This window comes from Vombatus ursinus, unplaced genomic scaffold, assembly GCF_900497805.2.
Source record: "Vombatus ursinus unplaced genomic scaffold, bare-nosed wombat genome assembly UNPS02014784.1, whole genome shotgun sequence".
NCBI classification, from domain to species: Eukaryota; Metazoa; Chordata; class Mammalia; order Diprotodontia; family Vombatidae; genus Vombatus; species Vombatus ursinus.
In genome coordinates, this window is record NW_020954562.1 from 15,863,997 (window position 1) to 15,883,065 (window position 19,069).

The 19,069-nt window shown below is 36.1% G+C and overlaps 1 protein-coding gene across 1 annotated transcript; it reads left to right on the forward strand.

The window, feature by feature from the left end:
* The first annotated feature begins 537 nt into the window (after window positions 1–537).
* Window positions 538–15,152, forward strand: FGB (fibrinogen beta chain). The gene is made up of 9 exons (XM_027866927.1): window positions 538–658; window positions 933–953; window positions 5,263–5,454; window positions 7,201–7,384; window positions 9,662–9,889; window positions 11,232–11,345; window positions 12,362–12,487; window positions 12,795–13,080; window positions 14,493–15,152. The coding sequence occupies exons 1-9, from the start codon at window positions 557–559 to the stop codon at window positions 14,719–14,721; spliced, it is 1,482 nt and encodes a 493-aa protein (XP_027722728.1). The 5' UTR covers window positions 538–556; the 3' UTR covers window positions 14,722–15,152.
* The last annotated feature ends 3,917 nt before the right edge of the window (window positions 15,153–19,069 follow it).

The window sequence follows — 19,069 nt, forward strand, 5'->3', positions numbered from 1 at the left end:
GGGGAAGGGCATGAACTATGAACTCTAAAGTCCCATCTACTTCTATTATTTACTATGGATATTTAAAACTTAAGTGGTAGCCCCTGAACAATAAACATATATGGAATATAAATAATGAGTTTACAATTTAAATCACTGCCTTGTGAATAGCTCAAACTTTTGTGAGTTGATTTTTGAAATTTTCTACATTTTGGGAGAATATATGGAAATTTTTTTATTAGCATATCCCTTTCTACGCATATGCCTGAATCCATAGTAGGGTAACTGGAAAGTGATACACATTTTTTTAAGAAACTCTTGATTTTGCTTAATCTTTTCAAACTGGAGGATTTGCCGAAATTTTTGTGGGGCATCTAAATTAGGCCATTGTGGGGAAAGGGTTGTATGACAGGAAAATACCGCTTGCTGGGAAGATGTTGCTCAAGTGTTTAAAATGGCTCAGCCAACAAGATTAAATATTAACTGCAGACTCTAACTAGTTCTAAAATCAAGCCTACCAAACTGCCTAGTGTATATATAAGACTGAAGATCTCACTCTCACATCCATTAGCAAACGATGGTTACTTGGGCATTCTCAAAATCTTCTGCCATGAAACGTCTTTTGTTGCTCCTGCTCTGCATTTCCGTAGTTAAATCCAGTTCTGACTATGATGAAGAGGTGGTTATTACAAAAATGTTCATGATAATTACATTAATAGAGTTAATATAAGTTCTGATATCTGTACATAATGTTATGTAATTGTATATGCATGCTTATTTTTATGAGAACTAAATTAATTCATGATAGTAAATTTTATAAATGAAATTGAAATAATTTCAGGAACAGTTTTATTTTAAGAGTTTTCATGGAAAATGTGATTAATTCATTTCTTTATGTAAAAGAAAGGTATTTTTCTACCTTTTTTATGACTTTTCATATCTCTTTTCTTTAGGGAGAAGACAGTTCACATAAGGTAAGATATGCTTTTGTCGTTTACTTGTTCTACTGTATGTTTAGACTTTAGTGTATTAATATTGACAGATAAGAAAAAATTATGAAAATGGTACAGAGTAGAAACCAGAAAACTTGAGTATAAGAAGCAGCCAAATGTGAGCAATGGTTGTATAAAACTTACCTGTCAATGAAGAAAAGCAGTATATAGTAAGTGAAAGGAAGGGGTAGTTGTAATAATGAGTGGTGATTTAAGAAAATAGAATGTCATATTAGAAAATGAATGCTGTAATTTTTATTGTTTCCCTGTAAATATAAAGAATATTATAAAGCAAATAGCTTAATCTAATTCATCTCTTTATAAAAGTATCTTTCATTTAAGTATTATATTTTAAGTCATTTTGTTGATAAAAATTCAGGAATAGATTAGAGGGAATAAAGCTGAAATAACATTTTTGACACAACCTCTTGAGGTAAATACGAAAGCCAGTTTTATGATCCTTATTTCATAGATGAGGTTAATTGGTAGTAGAGAGGGAAAAGAGACCCCTTTCAGATTCTTTAATGAGTTAGCATTAGGAACTGGAAGACAGCCCAATTTTTCTGTGTCATTCTACAAAAAAAGCACTTTTTCTAGTTAATTTGATTCATAGAGGCAGCTGATCTGAAGGTCAGGCTTCAAGGTGAATTTTTTTTTACTTGAATTATTTAGATAGTTATATTCATTGATTAAATTAATTGATGCTACAGTTGTGAAATCTATACTTTATTTTGTACTTTGCCACTGCTGCCTCAATCTCATTAGCCCATATTAAAGCTACTTTAACTTCAATAAAAGCATAAAATTATTATTATTCAAAGTCTGTCTACTGTAAACTGATAAGATAAATCTCACCACTTTCCTATGAACAGGGCAATACGATTTCTATAAGATTGTTAAGTTCTTTGACAGCAGAGACTATGTCCTATTTTTTTCCCAGGCAATGCCTACTATACTTTGTTCTATAAATCAAGTGCTTAAAAATACATGTAGAATAAATACATGAATGACATTACAGAACTGGTTATTCAGTGGCTTCTGTGGTCAATATACAATAAGTTCAATCGATGCACCTGATAAAGCTTGATGAAGCTTTTGTGGGATGATGTAACTAACAAGAGAGATGAGATTGATCTAACATTTTGAGACTCTTTCTTCTATTTTCCTTCTTTCTTGTACTGTGAGAAGCAATTCCCTTCTAAAGTTAGCAGATACTTTCAAGTGCAGCATAAATTCAGAGTTGCTTTAAACAAGAAAAAAATCGTAGTCTGTCATCCAAAGAAAGTAACTAAGAAGCAGCAGATCAGGGCTGCCATAGGAATGGCTTAGAGAAAACATTTTGGTGGTAGACTAAAAGACTCAAGAAATCATTTACTGAGAATTATAGGATCTACTGTTAGCAACATTGAGCGAGCCATTTCTCTTCAAATCTTCAGTTATTACGTATTAGGGCATCCATATGTTAATAAGTTTTCCCCTTAATAAATAGATTACTTTCTTGATAAAGTTGATATATACAGAACTTAGACAACCTTAGTGTTAAACATATTACACATGTCTGAGCGTGTAACAATCAAGTATGGGAACTTAGTAAATAAAATGGGCTAAATGACATTAATTCTTGTTGACAGAATAGGTTCCTCACCACTCTCTAGTGGATTTCTGGTGGCTTAGATTTAAAGAATTGGTCTCATTGCCTTACAGTCAATCTAGGTACAAGGTGTTCCTAGAAATATTTTCTATGTACAGATGTAGTGACTGTTCATAGAGACTTCTGAGGTTCGGGGCTCTGTTTGCCTAGTTCCTTTGTCCAGGAGTTACCTCATCTTCAATAACTAAATGCCCAGCTGGTCTGTGTCAGCTTGAGCTGATCTTTTAATTATTCTAGGCCTGCTTCCTTAATTTCAAGAGAAGGAAATTCAATTCAACAGACATTTATTAAGCACCTACTAAGTATAAGGGGCTATGCTGGACATACAAAAAATAATACAGACCTTAATGGGAGGGAGACCCTTGTACACAAGTTAACTATGGTATAAAGTTAAGTTCTATCTGTGCAAAGGATAAATCCAGATAAAGTCCTCTAAGAAATTTGAAGAGAGGGAGATCACTTTCACCTAGAATTGTTAGTAAAGTGTATATATGTATGTATGTGTATATATGTATATGTGTATATATCAAATAAATAAATACATAAATGAATAAATATATCCATGCTTAATTATAGCCTCAGACTGAGGAGTAGGGGGGAGGAAGGGAAGGGAAAAGAACAAAGTAAAAAGTGTACAGCAGAGAACAAAAGAAAACCTACAAGGAAGCAAAGAAAAGATGGACAGCTTTTAACATAATGTGCCGTATTTAATATATAGGCTTTTTTGAAATGAAAAGTTATTGCTATATATTCTGAATCCTCTCCTATGTTCTGCTATATACATGACATGTTTTTTTTCTTTTTTTCTTTTATATTTAAGTTTATAATGTTTCTTTTTCTTTCCTTATTATGTATTTAAGTTTTAGTATTTGTCTCAAATTTAAAAAATTAAAAAAGAAAAATTGTTAGTAAGGGCTTCTTGGAGGAGAAGAGCATCTGAGTCATCCAAGGAGGAGGGAAGGAAGGAAGGAAAAAACAAGCTTCAAGAAAAAGTGATAGCTGGTTTAGGAGTCAGGAGAGAAAGGAAGTCTTATTTCATCTTTTTTTTTTAATTAACAACACTTTCTTTTCTCTCCCTCAAAGGGAATCTTTTTCCAGGCCTGGGGTATGGAATGAGCAAAGGCATAAAATATGAGCAAAGGCCCGGAGAGTAAAATGAGAGTTCAAGATAAAGAATTGCATTTTGGGTGGAATTCAAAATACAGGATAGGAAATCATATGAGATAAGATTCAGGAGATAGGTTGGAACCAAATCATGGAAGGCCTTAAATGTCACATCAGAACTGTACATTTTAGACAGTACACAATTAGAGTCACTGAAGGTTTTGGAGTATCATGCCATGATCAGAATAATGCTTTGGGAAGATTACTTAGTTGGTGGTGTGAGAGGATGGTTGGAACCATGAAAACTATGTGGGAGGTTATTACAGTAATCTCAAGGAGAAGAGATCAGGGCCTGAAACAAGGGTTTGTTCCAGAGGAACAGAAGCTGCTAGCAATATTGCAAAAGTAGAGTAATCAACGGTTGGCAACTGATTGAATGTATGCAATAAGAGAAAGGGAAGAGTCAAACATAAATCAGAATATGAATCTCTGTAACTGAAAGGAGAGTAGTGCTTTGAACAGGAATAGAAAAGTTAAAGGGAAGCACAAATTTGGGAGAAAAGATGAGTTCAACTTTGGACACGTTGAATTTGTGGACCTGGTGGGACATCCAAGTGAAGTTATCCAACACATAGTTGTAAACATAAGACTGAAACTGCAAAATGTTTGGTGGAGTTGGAAAAAATAGATTTTTTTTTAAGTAATGACTATAGAGGTGATGTTTGAAGTAATAGGAATGGGTGAATTCAACAGAGAAAAGGGCCAAGAACAGAACCTTGGGAATCACTCATATTTAAGGGGCAAGAAGAAATTGAAGAGTCAGCAAAAAGAGACAGAGAAAGAGCGATGAAAGAGGTAGGAGGACAAACCGTGAGAGCAGTGTCACAGAATCCAGTGGAAAAGAGGAAGGAGTGGTTGTTAATGTCCAATGGGACAAAGAAGTTGAAGAGGAAGAGGATGGAATGAAGGTCATTGGATTTAGCATTAAGGAAGTCGGTAGTGACTTTGAAAAGAACTGTTTCAGGACAGTGGTGGGGACAGAAGCCAAGCTGCAATGGATTGAATAACAATTGGTTTGAGAGTAAGAAGAAGCAGTGCAGACTGCTGTTTCTCACAAACTGGATAATGAAGAGATGAGGGGAGAGAGAGAGAGAGACAAGGACTCAGACAGAGAGACATAGAATGTTAGTTTACAAGAGTGGCAGAGTTAAGGGGAGAGTTGTTTTTTTTTTTAAAGGACTAATTAGACTTGACTAGTTCTTCACCTGTCTTCTATGAACTTTTAAAAATATGTATTTTGAAAACTGTATTTCAGCATAATTGATTCCCTTTCCTAATCTTATGTATTTTACCTTGTGCAATTAAAACATTATTCTGAGAAGGGGTCCATACATTTCACTAGAGTGTCAAAAGGGGTCCCTGACAGAGACAGAAAGTTAAAAACTACTAAACTAGATGATCTTCAAGGGTCCCTTCCAGCTTTAAAATGTGATGACTCTACAATTATGGATCTTCTTCTTACTTTGTTTCATGAAGACTCTGGATGTGCGGACTTACCGGCCAGTAGATAGGAGAAAGGAAGAAATTCCAACTCTGAGACCAGCTCCACCTCCCATCAGCGGGGGAGGATACCGAGCACGTCCACCCCAGCCTCAGTCTATTCAACAGAAGAAATTGGAAAGAAAAGCCCCTGATGCTGGAGGCTGCATCCATGCTGATACTGATATGGTAAGTGAATTATAATCATTGGCAAAATTGGTCATGGCCAGTGAAGAGAATCAGTGCTGGGAAAGGGGCTCAGTGCTACTGAAATGTATTAATGTCCCTCATTACATTAAGGATTTTGCTTCATTTTCTTTGGTTTTACTATCAAATGCTAGACATGTTCTTGCTTCTGGTTTAGGGTTGCATTTTTATAGGAATCACGCTTTCGTGATACAACACAGCAGGAACCCAGAAATTCAGCCCTAAAGATTTCCTGGTTTTGCCACATTTGAGCAAAATACTGAGTTGACTGTTTGATAGGAAGGGGAGAATTAGTAAGAAGAGGAGGAGAGAATTTCAGTAAAACTGTTTTTTGGAATTCATAGAAAACAGCAGAAGGAAGGCAGTTTCATTGCCACCAGGTTACGTTTCATAGGTACTGAAGAACACTATACATTATATAAGTTCACAGTTTCATATACAGTCCTCTCTTGTTCTTCGTATATTGAAATGTTCATTTGTTCAATTCATAATAAAAAGAAAAATAATTAAATAGTGAGTTGCAGATAATCTATGGTTTCTTCCCCTGCTGTGGTGTATTAAAAGGTCTTTACTCTCTTAACTTGGTGTTTAATACCTGTGAGCATTTATTGTCATAGCTTGATATGATATGAAAATAGCTTTGTTCTTGATTTTAGAGATAGGTTGGCCATCGGAGAATCAGCTGAAGGAGCTGAACTAGAGATGGAGAGCCTGGAGAAGAGAAACCCCAAGGGGTCACGGTTGTCATCTTCACATACTTAAGAGCAATCGCATGGTAGAGGAATTGGCCCTGGAGGAAAGACCTCCAAGCAGTAGATGGAAGCCAAAGAGATGGAGTTAGGTTTAAAGTGACAAAACGTCTACCCATTGGAGTTCTCCAAGATTAGAATAAGCTTTCTTCCTTGGGAGGTAGGAGGTGCTCACTCTCTCTCTCTCGAGGTCTTCAAGAGAGGATTGGGCGACCACTTCTTGTAGACACAGCAGAGGGGATTCCCGTATTTCTGTAGCTACTATTTGGACTAGATGACTCCCGGCTCCTCCTTTACTACCCTGAGACTCTGTGATCCTCCCGAGAGGGGTCAGAGTCCTTGTTAGTATTGAGGTGAAGCATTCCAATGTGTTCATTTTATACTGTCTTTAAATAAAATATTTTAAAGAGTCAAACTCATTTAAGCCAGTGTCACCTGACGGTACCATATGTGAAAGCAGCCAGGTAAATGTGGGGACCGAGGCCCCTTTCTCTCCATGCTGTCATCCAACAATTATAGCAATCCCTTAGTAAACAATAGATAGAAAATGTACATCTCTACTATTCATATTTAGGAAAACTTACAATAAGCAAACTCTAAAGATTTCTTTTTTATTTAAGATTAACTTCCTGACCTACAAATACATAAGATAAAAAAACTGTCACTTCCTGAGAGAGTGCCTAAAATTGGCTTTGATGATAAGACTTTTTATTTCTGGTGTTTCCAAACAATACACTCCTTTGGAGACAAACAAAAATGGTCTACAGTGGCAGTAATATTTTCACATTTCATCTATGTAAGGCCAATATTGTGTTTTGTTTGATCTTTTTATTTTTTAACTAAACATTAAATTAACAACCACCATGCTAAAAAGATTAAAACTGAGCTTTCATTCTGTGCTGTTTTGATTAAAAAAGACCTGTCTCAAACACTTCTTCTAAATGCGTGTTCTACAACCTTTCCTTTTCTTTGCTTTTAGGGAGTGTTGTGTCCAACAGGATGTATGCTGCAAGATACATTAGTGAAACAGGAAAGAACTGTGAAAACCAGCGTTAAAGACCTAGGGGCTGAAGTGGACTCCTTTTCTCAGAGTACTTCCACCAACTTCCAGTACCTGGGCATCCTAAGGGACATGTGGGGTAAAAGACAGAAGCAAGTAATAGGTAGCTATCATTTCTCTTCCATCTCATACTAAAAAATGAATGTTGGGGGACAGTTGTGGTTGGGCATATTTATAAGTGAGAGGATTTGGAGGCAAATCCTGATTCTACTTCTCTGTGACTTTGAGCATATCATGTAATTTCTCTGGGCCTCAGTTTCCTCATATGCAAAATCAGGGAACTAGATTAGATGATCATTAAGGTATGTATAAAAAAGTCCCTCACTTATAAAAGTGAATGTTGAAAACTAAAAATAAATAAATAAATATTAAAAATAAATAAATAAAACAAAACAGAAAAAAAGTTTCCTTCTCACACTTAAAAAAAAAAAAAAGCCCTCAGAAAATGGGAACAGCTTCTGCTAAACCTGTTGGTGCTATCCCTAAGGTTTTCTTTTTTCTTTCTTGCTACTACTAGGTTCCCTCAAAATCCTGAGGGAAGTCATCCCCTAGGCCTCCCAAGCTAGATATTAGCAAAACCCCCTTCCTTTAATTCAACTGAGATAAGATCATACTTTAAAGGCTTTACTCAGTAATGAAGGAAAAAAATAAAAATACTATACATTGCAAGATTTTGATATAGGAGGGAAAAAACCCTCCTTTATTTTAATCTTCTCTGATTTTGTCTGTATGTTCCTGTAATCTCTGAACCATTTTTATCTATATCCTGGCCACAGCCTGGCATATACCCTCTGTATAGACAAGCCTTGTTCTTCTCTTAAGTCAATGAAATTCTGATCCTTCACATATAATGTCTCCATCTGCCTAGACCCAGACTAGTTTATTGGGCATTAATGACTGAGACATTATAAAGCCGTAGAGCTCACCTTTCAGGTGACTCCTAGGATTATAGGCAGAGAGCTGGAAAGGACCTTAAAGGTCATCTAATCCAATCCTCCTATTTTACAGATGAGAAAACTGAAACCTGCAGAGGGTAAGAGAGTGATTTGCCCAAGGTCATATAGCTAATAATTGGCAGAGCCATGACTCAGACTTAGGCTCAGTAACTCCAAGTCCAGGCTTCTCTCCTTGTACCACAATGCATCTCTACCTAACCCTAAGAACCAACTGTCCTGAAGCCAGTGTGCCCTCTGATTCCTCCCACTCTGTTTCAGTTTCTAGTGGTCAGTAGTTCTTGGTCATTTTGCGGAACTGGACAAGTTTACATCTGCTGTGTCCAGTTAATATTATCTTATATCCTTCTTAGATCTATCCACTTAAGTTCTCAGGTAATTTTTTAAGTTGGCCCCCATCTAAAATTTTAGCTCATAGTTTGTTTATATACTATCATAATAATTTAAAGTTTAGTAACAATAACAGGTAATTTTTCCAACAGCAAGAAAAATTTCATTTCATCAGTGCTCTGATTGTTCAGGGGTCCTAAGCTACCAGCGTCATCCCACAATTTGTGATAAATCTGTCTTTCATGTAATTCTTATACCCAATTGGAGGCCAGCATTAGTATTTTCTCTGAAGAATTTGTCTCTGATTCCCTCCTACTTTTATTCCCCGATCATTATAACTCAGAAGACAATACATGTATCTTCTTAGAAGGGGAAATGTAAGGGGCAGCTATGTGGTGCAGTGGATAGAGCTCCAGCTTTGGAGTCAGGAGAACCTGAGTTCAAATGTGGCTTCAGACACATAACATTTACTAGCTGTGTGACCCTGGGCAAATCACTTAACCCCGATTGCCCATCAAAAGGAAGGGGAAACATATCAAATTTTTCAGACTTTAGAAGGTTGAAAATCAAAGGTAAGGGGCAGCTAGGTGGCACAGTGGATAGACCACCAGCCCTGGAATCAGGAGGACCAGACACTTGACACTTACTAGCTGTGTGACCCTAGGTAAGTCACTTAACACTGATTGCCTCAAAGGAAAAAAAAAAAAGAAAATCAAAGGTAGAAGATACAGATTCTGCATTTTCTGCAGTTCCCAACAAAAGACAAACGTTCAGTTAATTCTAATGGATTATAATTTTTATTCAGACTTAGTACTAATAACTCTGTTATAATAGCTCATTGTTACATGGATTTATACAATACCACTTCTCTCCCTCCCATCGATTCAACATTAGAATTATGTATATTCAAAGACTGGTTAACAGGTTAAGTTTATGGGCAGATTTTAGTCGTATATCTTATACCCATCTTTTACAAGATTTCAACGTATTCAGTGTTTAGCAGTGTCTGGCACATAGTCAATGCTTAATACGTGCTTGTGAACTTGTATTTAAAATAAAGGGAAAACAATGACTTTTCTATTTTCCTTTTTTTACAGACAATGAAAATGCAGTAAATGGGTTTTCTTCTGAACTAGAAAAGCATCAAATTTATATCCAGGAGACTGTGAACACTCATATCCCGAATAACCTTCGAGTGCTTCGTTCAATCCTAGAAAACCTAAGAAGCAAAATACAGAAATTAGAAAGTGATGTTTCTGCCCAAATGGACTACTGCCGCAAACCATGCACTGTCAGTTGTAATATCCCAGTGGTTTCAGGCAAAGGTATATTAATAAGCATGGGACCTTGGGACTTGGGTAAAAGCTTACATTCCCTTACAGCTACAAAGCTAAGAAAGGAGCTTAGGAAATCCCACTTTTTATCGGCTATTTTCATATCAGCTCTTTAGCACATGATGATGTCCAGGGTTATGTTAGAGGCCCATCTGAAGTTTTCTCATCACTAGCTACCCATTTTCTGATGGGAAAGGGGGTATGTGAGAGGCAGGTTGTGTAGGAAGGTAGCGGCAATAATGTGAAATAGAGGAGAAAGTTTGTAAGAAGTGGTGGGGGGGGCTGCAGAAGGATTTTGAGAATGAACAAATGAGTTATGCTTAGATTCAGAGAGATATGAAGTCTCTCTGTTTTGTTATGTTACTGTATATTGGTGACCAACTTATAGGTAAGTTATAGACTGAAAAAGATTAAAAAGCTTTGATTTTCAAATGCCTATTCAAAGTATGAGTTTAGTTAGTTATTGCATATAGTCACACAGATATATGTACATGTATACATTTATGTATAAATATATGTGTATACGTACGTGTGTGTATTTGAGACTGAGTTTCCCCATTTCACCCAGGTTGGAAGTACAGCAGCCAATCGTGGGCTCATTCTCAATACCAGTCAGCTTGGGAGCTTTAATTTGCCCCGTATTTCTAACCTAGGCTAGTTTGTCCTCACAAAGCCTGGTGACCCTCCTTTCCTGGGGACATACCATATTGGTGTCAGACTTCGTGAAGACACCGGATTGGTTTTAGTCCTATTATAGCTCAGAACTCCCAAACTCAAGTAATCACCTAGCCTCAGCTCCCCCTTAGTAATGATTACAACCATGTGACAGCAGGCCTAGCTTATATATTTCTCTTAAATATAGACAGTGGAAGTTTCTTAATTATAATCAAGTTTATCTTATTACATTATTACAGTATCGAAAACTATGGACACACTGTTGATTTGTTGCAATGAGCCACTTGCAAATATCCAATTTTTAATAGTGACCACTTGTTCTTCTAGATATATCATCAATGAACAAAAATAATTGTAGCATTATAGATTCAGAGGTAAAAGATACCTTAGAGGCCACCTAATCAGCTTCCTTTGTTTTATAAAAGAGGAAACTCAGGCTCAGGAAGGTTAAATGAGTTACCCAAGGAAATTTATTTTTCTTTTTTATATGTTTATTGATAATGATTTTAAATTAAGCTACTGTGAAATCAAACCAATAGCTTTCTTTCTTAATTTTTCAGATTGTATATAATAATCTCTAGGCAAGGCATAAGAAAGTTATACATTTTCTTAAGACGGTAAAATTCCTCGCATAACCTGTGTCATTATATGTTTGCAGAGTGTGAAGAAATTATTAGGAAAGGAGGTGATACATCTGAAATGTATCTCATTCAGCCCGACAATTCTGTCAAACCATATAGAGTTTATTGTGATATGAAGACAGAAAATGGAGGTAAGTACATGGTTCTGTGAAATTCTTTTGAAGTAATCATGGAGTAAAATGTGTTTACGTCAATAATGTGATGTTAACGTTTATGAGACGGGTTTAAGAATTGAAGAATTTTAAGCACTTTTCAAGTTGTTGATATATTAAATAATTATTCTGTTACAAACTATCCAATTTCAAAGTAACATTAAGTACAACTTTGGTATGATAGTATGATCAGTGGGATAGGGTGGGATAGGATTAACTTTTGCCAAAGACTATAAAACTTGTCTTTCTTTAAACATTACTCTAAGACTGACTTTTAATATTTACTAGCATTATTATGCCCAAAGGATCTGAAATTCCTTCAAAGTGGTTTTAATCACACAGAATGACATTTAGCCATACAGCTCATCTACCTGTGACTAAATAGATAAATCCGAGGGAGCCTTAAAAATTATGTAATTTGCTTGGGTTACAAGGCTAGTAAGGGTCAGAGATAGAATTTGAATTCAGAATTTCTTAACTCCAAGCCCAGGAATCTGTCTACTACTCCATGTTGTCTCAACTATTAGTATGTCAGAAATAATCTGAGTCCTACGTAATTATGTCCTTATGTCTATCCTTTTATCCCAAAATTTTATGATCTACTATTTTGAATCTATTTATAAAGAAATCATTAAAATATTTCAGTGTTGTTTAAAAGATGATTTTCTTATGAAGAGGAAGACTTTTGCCAAAACTTCAGGTTTGGTTTAATACTTTGGTTTGGTTTACACCAGTCTCCCCAAAGATGTAAAATGCCCTTGACTTTTTTGTGCCCTTGGATACAGTTATATACCCATTGTGTTACAAGGATTGAAGCTTGGTTTTTAATGGTATATTTTGTTTTGTTTTAAGTATTAACTTTTAAATTATTTTCAGTGATTTTTGAAGACCTACTCTTGGTAGACTTTAGGTATCAATAATAAAAGGATACATACTGTGAAGAAAATTATTTTAATGGTTAATGAAAACAATCTTGGTTTCTCTCCCATTACAAGGATGGACAGTAATCCAGAAACGTCAGGATGGTAGTGTTGACTTTGGCAGAAAATGGGATGCATACAGAAACGGATTTGGAAATGTTGCAACCAATGAAGGTGCAAAGAAATACTGTAGTTTACCAGGTAAAATCATTGTCAAAAATCAAAGAACTTTTTTTTAAAAGTTTCTCTTTTTCATTTTAAAGAACATATGTGCTTATCAACATTTTACTACTTATCAATGCACCATCAAATATTATTTAAATGTCATTGTCTCTATACCATTATAATGGCCTTTCAGAAAGCAACCAATTATCAGGCATTTACTATGAGTTTGTTAGTGTTGGAGAAAATTAAATTGTCAGGGAAATTACAATCATCTGGGGCAGGAATATTGATAGTTTTCAAATATTTTAATTTTCCTATGGTTTTGTGTTATTTTAACTTTTAGGTGAATATTGGCTTGGAAATGATAAAATTAGCCAGCTTACCAAAATAGGACCCACTGAACTTTTGATTGAAATGGAAGATTGGAAAGGTGATAAGGTGAAGGCTCATTATGGAGGATTCACAGTACAGGATAAAGGCAACAATTACCAGATCTCTGTTAGTAAATATAAAGGAACTGCCGGCAATGCCCTTATGGAAGGCGCATCCCAGCTGGTGGGAGAGAACAGGACCATGACGATTCACAACGGCATGTTCTTCAGCACATATGACAGAGATAATGATGGGTGGTATGTCTACATTCATTCCTCCTTTGAAATATAGCACCTAACCATGTCACTCTGAATCATTAACAGTGAACACATGCGTTCTGGCTACAGATGGTCTCTCATCTCTAACACTTTAAGAAGGTATCCCCTTAGTGATCAAATGTTTAGAACAATTCCAGTATCTCTGATAGTCCAATACAGGCTTTCAATCTATCGTTCAGTTTTTCAATCACCTCAGTAGTTCTATAATGACCTGCAATTTATTGTTCCTTTAAAAAACGATGAGGTTGCTACTCTCTTACTGAACTTATTAGCTTCATAAGTGCAATTCTTTCACCATCTTATTACAGAATAAAAAAGACCTCGGGTTTCTCATTGTAGAAACTGGAGAAAAGAAAAAGTCCTACACAGGCCTAAACAGAGCAACCCCTCTGGGGCATTACTCTGCCCATAAATTGCTCTGCGCCCTGAAAGCAGGCACAGCTGGGGAGTAGAAGAGCAGAACTAAGTATCTACCACGTAGAGACGATGATTCTGCAGGTTTCATGGGCAGCTTCTTTCTCTGGGCTGCTGGTGAGGAAGCCAGCTGGGATGAAAAAGGGAGAATCAAAAGCAGAATCTTGCTCATCATTACCATACTCTTTATGGAGTATTTTAGCATCAGCTTAAGGGAAGCTATCTGAAGTTGCCAGCAGAGCCATAACTTGGGTGGAATGAATGGGGCTTTACCACAGAGCATGGAAATTTCTAGGGGACAGACAGCATTCGCAAATCTTAAACATAATTAATCTTAGCACATAGCAAGAATAATTAATTAAAATAGGAAGTTAGTTTCTTCCTGCCTGGCCTGGCTCTATTGCTTTTCCAACAGTGGCCTCACAGTGTCTTTGGTCTTTTACCCAGAGGACTTCATGTGCCAGCTTCTTCCCCCGCTAAATTTGTCTTAAAAAGTTGGTTTTGGGGTACACTTTGTACTGCTTACTCCTGCTATGTTTTATGAAGTTTGCTTCCTTGAGGGGCCAACTTTATGCTCCTTATGGCTTTAGCTGGTGTACATCTTGTTCCCTCTCTCCCAGGAGAAATAAACAATATGTTCCCAGAAGTCACCCAACCTGGAGTGCTCATCGTTAAGATTCCAGAGCATCACTTTACCACAGTCTAGAGGCCTAAAAAAGAATTTGCAGAACAATACTTAAAAATCAGATGCTTCTTTGTCATTACTAAAAAATAGGGAAAGAAAGGGAGAAAGTCCTGGAATTAATGCTTCTTGAAATGAAAATAATTTTACATCTAGATTTTCTGACACATCAACAGTTTCCTTCAGACTTAACAAATGAACACAGAATTCTCCTTCTTCTATGTGATTTCTATGTAATGTGTGCCATTGATAACATTCATGTATTGTGATTAACTACTAATATTTCTCTTTTCAGGGTAACTACAGATTCAAGTAAACAGTGTTCTAAGGAAGATGGTGGTGGATGGTGGTACAACAGATGCCACTCAGCTAACCCAAATGGCAGATACTATTGGGGTGGCCATTACAGCTGGGATATGGCAAAACATGGCACAGATGATGGAGTAGTGTGGATGAATTGGAAGGGGTCATGGTATTCATTGAAGGCGATGTCTATGAAGATCAGACCATTCTTTCCACAATAGTAGTCCCAAAAACTAACAGATTTTTAAAAATCTTCCCACATGGGACAATTTTATATGTTTTTAATAGAATGTTCCTTTTCATATTGGAAGCAAATCTCCCAAAGGTTATAGGTATAACATAAATTAGAAAGGCTATTCAGGGTAAAAGCCATTAAATACTGTATAACTCTATAATTTTGATTTGTTTTTTTTTTGTCAAGAAGCTACTCAAAGGAAAATTAGAGAAACAGAGTCATTTATAAATTTCAACTCTACCTGGTCATGAAAAACATTAAAATAGGTGGAAGAATGTTATATAGTTGTGAAAAATCTACAAGGCAAACTAAAAGCTGATGTTTAAAATTCCACTTCATCAACCATATTTATTTATGCGAAGTTCTGTGAGAAAGTTTTCCAAAGAAGTGTTCATTAAACACCTTACACTGCGATAAGTAAATGTGTTCTTATTTCTTAGCACATAGAATCATGGATTTAGAGCTAGAAATGATCTCAGAAGTCATCTGGCCCAACACTCTCATTTTGCAGATGAGTAAACTGAGGCCCATGGAAGTCACAAGCATTGGCCAAAGTCACACTAATAATCAACAGAATCACATTTCCAATCTAGGTCCTTTGAATCCAATGTGCTTATCACATTGCTGCTTCCCTGAGCTTAATGACTGAGGCTTAGTTTTTTCAAGAAAAGATACAAAACTTCAAATATGTAGGTAGTCTAAGCATTAAACATTTGAAAATCCAAAATTACTATTTTTGACTACACTGAAAACTGCCTCTTTGCCATTTGCCTTGGGGGAGAGGGGGAGTTTTAGGTCATCAGGGCAATTAGGATGAAGTTTGTCATTTTTGTACTTTCCAAAGGAGATAGTAGAGCCGGCAGTAACTTGCTGCCTAAGACACTGTAAGGCAACCCAACCTAGAATTTTTTTCTTCTCTTTACCAGCCTTACTTTCATCATTTCCCTCTTACTGCTCCCCTAGCTCTTATCCCCACTCAATCATTACCCTAGGTGTTACCTCGCTTACCTAGCACCCAGCTCTTAGCACTATTAGACTGATTTTTCTAACTCTCAATCCCACTGAAATTTATTTGCTCTATATATCCTTGGAGCCAAAGTCTGGGACACAAAAACAACTGACCAGCCACATGACCAAAAACAGTATGGCCATTGAATTAAGCACTGATTACTACTCCAGATAGTCCAGATTTACAAACCAAACACTGGCTGAACCCACACTCCAGAGTTTGGGACTTTATTAGTCACCCTTACATCATCAATAGCTGTAATCAGTGAGCCCAACTATGCTAGCTAGCACATAAAAGCAGCAGAAGCTGAAATAGAGGGATTATTATCACACATCCCTTTAAAAGATAAGAAAATTGAAGGTGAGAGAGGTTAGGTACTTTGACAGTGTCATATATCGTCAAAATAAAAACTGATGTGATCTTAATCTGCATTAAGCAAATCATCCAATCTTACTGTTTCACACCACATATAAAGAAGTGTGTTCCACATTGAATAATACATTTTAGTAAACTCGTTGACAAGCTGGACAGTATCAAAAGAAGAGTAACCAGGATAGTAAAGGGGCCTCATGATCATACTATATAAGAACTGATTGAAAGAACTGGGGATGTCTTACTAATCTGGAAAAGACTTAAGAGGAAGGGGCAGCTAGGTAGCACAGTGGATAGAGCACTGGCCCTGGAGAAAGGAGGACCTGAGTTCAAATTTGACCTCAGACATTTGACACTTACTAGCTGTATGACTCTGGGCAAGTCACTTAACCCCAATTGCCTCATACATGCACAAAAAAAGACTTAAGGGGAATATGACAGCTATCTTCCAATATTTGAAGGGTTTTCATGTAGAATAAGGAACAGATGTTCTTCTGGGTTCCAGAGGGCAGAATTAGGAACAGTGGCTGGAAGATGTAACAAGACTGAAGCTGTATATAAGTAACACTTTCAACAATTAGAAATATCCCAGGGCTTCTAGCTGCCTTAGGAGATCTTTGTCATCCCAGATCACTGAAAGTCTTTGGCTCTTCAGGGAAAGAATGGGTTTCCACTTGGTAGACATGTTGTAGAAGAGATTCATTTCAGGTATGGATTGGACTAGAAAGTATTTAGTGTCCCTTCTAATTCAAACATTTATGATTTTGTGACTTGCCCAAGTTCACACAGCTAATGAGTTTTAGACTTGGAATTTGAATCTAGCTCTCCTGTCTCTAAGTCTGGTGCTCTTTCTACTATGCCAAACTGTTACTCTTTACCTATGATATTGTAGATGCCATTAAGATTTCTAGATTCATCCATCTCAACAAAAGGTTTCCCAGCCCTTAATCCTAGCTGAGTTAGGACAACTGAATTCCATTCACCTCTTACCTTTTTGGAGGAGGAATCAATGCTCCCTGCATATAGTTACAACTTCCAGCTCAGTCTTATTTGAGTCTCAAGATAAAATACTTGAAGTCTTTTCAGCTTAATAGAATACTTTAAAAACCTTTATGCTATAAAAAGACATTGGAATAAAACTTTAGTAGAAGAGTAATATGATAATGATAATGAAAATAATAATAACAGGTTCAATCTACTTTATAACTTAGTGTAAGGCTTCAATGAGATGATGTATAGAAAGTGCTTTATAAACATGAAATATTATTTTTATTCTTAGGGCCAGATTAATACAGAAAATTTCTTCAGCATATTCTAAGATTAATTTGTAACCATTCTCTAGGACTGGTTTAACCAATTGTAGGTTAAATCACTGCACTAAATGAGTTCATGGATATGATTTGAAGGTGGGCAAGTTAGCTTTGCCCTTTTCCATAGATAGCCCCCCTAACCTCAGACTCAACTGGTAAATGCATTCTTTTGGAAAATTGAATTCCCCTAACAAATTTATCAACAGAAGTGGAATAATAATTCAAAACATGGGGTAGTCATTAACATTGTCTTCATATAAGAAAGTCATTATTTTCCTAGGAAAAATAACATGGTTATTTCCTCTGGTTCACAAGCTTTGCCAGTACCACCAACATTGCAGGTTTAATCCACAGAAGGGACAGTAAATTTCCTGGAAAGGAAAGCAGATTCTGTTCTACAGAAGCAGAGATTACTCTTAACTCTGGCCAACTGTTTCACAAAGGGATGATGTCCTTGGATATGAGGGACTGAGCAAATGAATTCAGATAACTCAGTGGGGTTAGAAAAACAGTTCCCTGAGCCTGACATCATGGTGGTCAATAAACCTCCTTATCTCCCTATTTGAAGGACAACTGATGAATGCAACAGCTTACTTAAGGTTTCATTGTAAGAGGTATTTTGTGGGTGGTTTTTTTTTTTCATTCCTTTTTCTTTGTAGTTAACTATCTGAACCTTAGTAAGGGCTAGTCTACGAACAAGATCTAAAAAATGTGGAACAAAATTGCAGAGAATTTTTAAAGGTTGCCTTATAATAGCTAACTCTTAGGTAGTGAGCACTTTTAAGTTTACACAATGCTTTGACTTATCTCATTTCATCCTCCCAACAACCCATGTGAAGTGGGAGCACCTATTTATCCGAATTTTATGGATGAGGAGCTGTCAGGTGAGGTTAGTTCATTTAATTGCTCAGCTAGTAAGTGTCTCAAGCAGGATTCAAACAGATCTTTCTACCTCAAAGATCAGTGCTCTGTTTGCTATGCCTCTTAACAAACATATATTTTATCTTAGCAAGAGTTGCCATCTAATTTTCTTGCTCTAAAATTTCCAACAATCCTACTATCTACATGCTCAAATTTCAATAATTTAGGAAATTTCCTCTTAGGTTGATGTTTAAATTACTTATAACTCATATTCTTCAAAGTAATTTGGGTGTCATCCAAGAAACACATTTGTGGAACACCCCTGCTATGCCTTTATTGCTAAAAGACCTTGTATAAACTCTATTTTTATTTGGCAAACATTGATCAATGAAACTTATCTGATTAATAGAAACAGGATTTAGACCTATGAGGTGATGTTTTTCAAGTTTTTTAAGGTCTGTGAATGTAAGATATGAAAAAAAATGATAAAAATGAGAAGGATTATCTAAAAATGGGATAGAGATTATCTAGACTTCTCACAAGGCCCAGAGAGTTCAAATGACTTTTCTAGAAACATACAGCAAGTCAACTGCTGACACAGGATTAGAATCTAGGTATCCTGATGGTCTTTTAACTATAGTGTACCACACTAGAAATACAACCAAAAACTGCCATGGAAAAACTAATAATTCAACATACAACATAAGACCTTCTAAATTATAAAATACCCTCAAATGAAGGGAGACATATAAAATGTATTGCTGAACATAGTAAGAAATAAT